Source organism: Austrofundulus limnaeus, unplaced genomic scaffold, assembly GCF_001266775.1.
Source record: "Austrofundulus limnaeus strain Quisiro unplaced genomic scaffold, Austrofundulus_limnaeus-1.0 Scaffold183, whole genome shotgun sequence".
NCBI classification, from domain to species: Eukaryota; Metazoa; Chordata; class Actinopteri; order Cyprinodontiformes; family Rivulidae; genus Austrofundulus; species Austrofundulus limnaeus.
The window spans coordinates 221,018-225,022 of record NW_013952585.1 but is presented as its reverse complement, the minus strand read 5'-3'; the positions used below and the strand labels follow the sequence as shown (position 1 = coordinate 225,022).

At 37.7% G+C, this 4,005-nt stretch overlaps 1 protein-coding gene across 1 annotated transcript in view; it reads left to right on the top strand.

Moving 5' to 3' along the window:
• Positions 1 to 522: 522 nt before the first annotated feature.
• The window catches only part of ranbp1 (RAN binding protein 1), a 7,762-nt gene continuing 4,279 nt past the window's right edge, over positions 523 to 4,005 (top strand). Inside the window, exons 1-3 of the mRNA XM_014018093.1 lie at positions 523 to 654; positions 1,910 to 2,043; positions 2,300 to 2,457. Coding sequence (XP_013873547.1) covers positions 640 to 654; positions 1,910 to 2,043; positions 2,300 to 2,457 — 307 coding nt within the window. The 5' untranslated portion in view covers positions 523 to 639. The remainder of the gene's footprint in view (positions 655 to 1,909; positions 2,044 to 2,299; positions 2,458 to 4,005) is intronic.

Here is a 4,005-nt window from a genome sequence, read left to right as displayed (position 1 = left end):
ATGAGATACTATCTCATAATAATGAGATAGCTAAGTTATAATTATGAGACAGTATCTCATAATTATGAGATAGCTAAGTCAAAGAGATATTATGAGATACAAATTTTATTTTTTTATCAGGGTGGCGGAAATGGGCTTCCATATTAACTAATGCAGCCTCGGTGTAATAGTTTATATAAATCCAAACTACATACTTTTTTATATAAACCAATATTCTGTAAGGGAACAGTTTATTGCACTCTTGGATAACTGATATGGTTGGATGTAATTTACCCTCCTGCTGCCCTTGGGTCAAAAGGACCCAGAGGACCTCGGTTTAAAATTTAGATCAAATCGGTCATTTTGACCCAAGGACAGCAGGAGGGTAAATGTTTGCTGCCAAACTAGAATATGATGTGCAGATTTGATAAAATATTTTGTATTCAAGTATGAAGAATTAGACCTGTGCTCAAAGCTTTTGTTGAACCGACCACAGTGTGGTGGTAGCGCGCGCTGTCACAGCAGAGGCGCGGGCATGCGCAGAGAATTCGGCGCGCGAAAGCTCCAGCAGGAAGTGAGAGAAGCTGAAGGCGGACGGCGGCCAGTTTGGGATTTGAATCTCTCAAACAACTTCCATAATCTTTAAACATCTACTTTAATATGGCAGACCCAAAGGTGAGGCCTCGCTTTATGGGTCATTTAATGTATCCTTTTCTATTTCAAGTTGAAATTTGGTGACGGGCTTTGTATTTTGGGTTTGAAAATTCGTCAAACTTTGGAAAGGAAGCTGCYAGACAGAAATGCCGACAATGATGCTGCCTTCCGTGATGCTAGGAAAGCTAATCGGTGGTTTATTTTAGTGTCGTGAAGTTGTATTTAATATAAACTGTTTCGACAACTGGTGTTGTGCTGTGTGTCGGCAGAGACATTCAATTTAATATCTCTTTTGAGGTTTACGAGCTCAGGAAAGTACCCTGAAGTGTTCACAGGCAACCAGCATGTTAGCAGCCCTTAGCATTAGCATCAAACACATAACTGTGGCGAATACAACTGATTTATTTCTAACATAAGTTGTGTATTGTTTTTTTTTTTAATTAGCGTATCAATATCTGGCGGGGAGGACATCGAGGCCAGTTATGTTTTACGCCTTTGTTTGCTTTGTGGCTAACATGATTAGCACTCATGGTAGGGCGACGCAGAGGGTAATCCTGTCAAATAGTTGTGTTTTGCTTTGAAAACATTATAGTGTGGTCTCCTTTAGTTTCAGAAGGGTGACCCCAAAACTCCCGGATATTATCAAGTTCAGTTAGTTACTATTTTCTACTGCAAAACCTCAACTATTAGCCGCTAAATAAACTAGCCTGCTCCATTCGAGGCCTTTAGTCGGGCAACTTCACAATAAGTTGTCAGAACATTAAACACCACTTGGCTAGCAGTAAATAATGAAGTCTTGTACACAGGAACATGGCCAGCTCCTGATGCAAAAGTGACCATTTAAAACCCGGTAATATAGAAAATACAAATATGCCTGAGTCACCAACTTGGAAACCTTTTGTCTTGTTGAAAGTTTCCTCTGATTCTGTGTCTTGTACTCTCTTAATGCAGTTTTTAAACACGTGTCTTTTTTAAAAACATTTGTATATTTTTCAAAACTCAATGAGGTGATTGTAGATGTTCTTATCACAGTGTGAGCAGTTTTAATGCAGTGYATGTAAGCTACATTCAAAACGCTGGGCTCAGCAGCAGTGACGAGGAGAACCCATTGTCCACAAAAGCTACAACCAAAGAGCTCTCACGTCCATTGAAACCTCTTTAACCTGTTTGTGACTTTACTGTTAGTTTTTATGGAGGCTTCACAAGTGGAATCCTTACATTTGTTTATGGTTTATTGTTTTTACTGATTTTAATGAATTTTCTCTTTTTCTTCCAGGACCAGGAAGAGCATGACACCACTGCAGAGAACGCAGAGGACTCCAATCATGATCCCCACTTTGAGCCCATCGTGTCTCTTCCAGAGCAGGATGTTAAAACGTTAGAAGAAGATGAGGAGGAGCTCTTTAAAATGTGAGTTGCTTCAGTGATACTGGGTTATTTTTAATGGCACAAAGTTCCATTTGAAAGTTTAATTTATAGTCATAAGTTTGGACAAAAGTGTGTGTTTTAAGGAAATTTRTGCTGAATCGGTTTAAACTTTTGGCAAAACGGGTCGTGTACAGTTTCTGTTGATTATACTCATAGCTGTTTTTTTTATGACAAATGATGTTTGTAATTGGGAAGCTTCAAGTATTTCCCTTTTAAAATCCAATGAATGTTTTCACAGGAGGGCCAAACTGTACCGTTTTGCCTCTGAGAATGACCCACCAGAGTGGAAGGAGAGGGGAACYGGTGACGTCAAGCTGTTGAAACACAAGGAGAAAGGCACAATCCGCCTCCTGATGAGGAGAGACCGAACCTTGAAGATTTGTGCCAATCATCACAGTGAGTCAAAGTCACAACAATCGTTATTGTTTTATTTATTTTTTGTTTTTACATTATTGTGCTTCAAACCATCCAGATTTTGATGCAAACATCTGCAACTTATCTCAAGAGCTATAGTTTAACTCAAGATCTCTCCTCTGACAAAGTGTTCAACGTATGTTCAGATTTATGATAAATGTTTTTAAGAAATGCTTTAATTTAGCCTCTCTTTATTTCAAGGGTGTACTTCAGTAGAATAAATCATAAACACAGGGATGACTGTAGATGTAGAGTAACTGATAATTAATAGAGAAACAGCTGCTTGTGAGCATTAGAGCCAGAGAGAGGCATGGGGTGGGGTGGGGTATGTCGAACAGATCAAAATTCAACTACGTCTTTTTAGGGTTTTAAGTTTCAAAATAATCTGATTCTTACCATGGTCATATTTAYGCTGCTGCATACCTCTGTGAGAAATGTCTTCATGCCGATGTCCTCGTCTGCAGCGAGGAGCTTGTGTGGAGATTAGTGTTTAAATCCAAAAGGAGTCCAACTATTTGTTTGACTTTAGAAACCCATGGGTGGGTGGTCGCTGAAGCTCAGTCAGCACTACATCGGCCCACCTTTTCACGCTGACGAGTAACATGTCTGTCACTACCTCATTCTGAGGTTTTTATTTTTATTTTTTTGAAACCTTTCCTGGAGATTAAGAGGTGCAACAGACGGAGGTGTCTCTACGCCCTTTGTTATAGCAGCCTTATGAAAATGTGGCACTTCACCTCACTTGACTCATAGTTTTTATATACCGCCACCATGTTTCAATAAGTACCTTCACACTGCCCAGGCTTAATGCACATTCTAATTCAATTCAAAAATACTTTATTGATCCTAAAGGGAAATTACAGTACTGTAATTTCACATAAGTAGCTGTGAAAAGGTCACTACTAACTTAAACATGTTATTTTATATCTTCAGATCTGCTCAGACTCTCATTAAAAGCATGGTTTACTGTATATTACATTTACTTGTGACTTTAAATATGTTTACCAAAAATCTTTTTAAATAACCAATCCAAAAAATGAAAATATTAGAATTGTGGACTATTAAATGTTATTTATGATCAAAGTATTTTACTTTCAGTGGTAATGGTTTTGAATTGTTGTTTCACACGCCTGTAGGTCAGGTGGTAAAATAATAATAAAAATAATGTTAATGATGGTGATTGTGATTATTATTACTGCTACATAGGTTCCAATAATTTTCAGGTAAACAATCATCATCATCATCAACTGTATTTATAAAGCTCTTTAAAGGGATCCCTGATTAGTTGTAACATTAGACTTTATTTAATAAACATATATTTTAACTAAAATAGACTGTAAAAATACTGTAGGATGTTTAGCGTTTATAACTTTTAAACTAAAAGTTTAAAAAATAGTACACGGACGGGGCCATTTTATTTACACACAAAGCATTCTGGGTAAATGATGATGTGGATAGGTCCTCGGTGTGAGCGAGCTGTATCCACCCTGAAGGTTAATCTTGGACAATATCTGATGATCGACTCTTTTA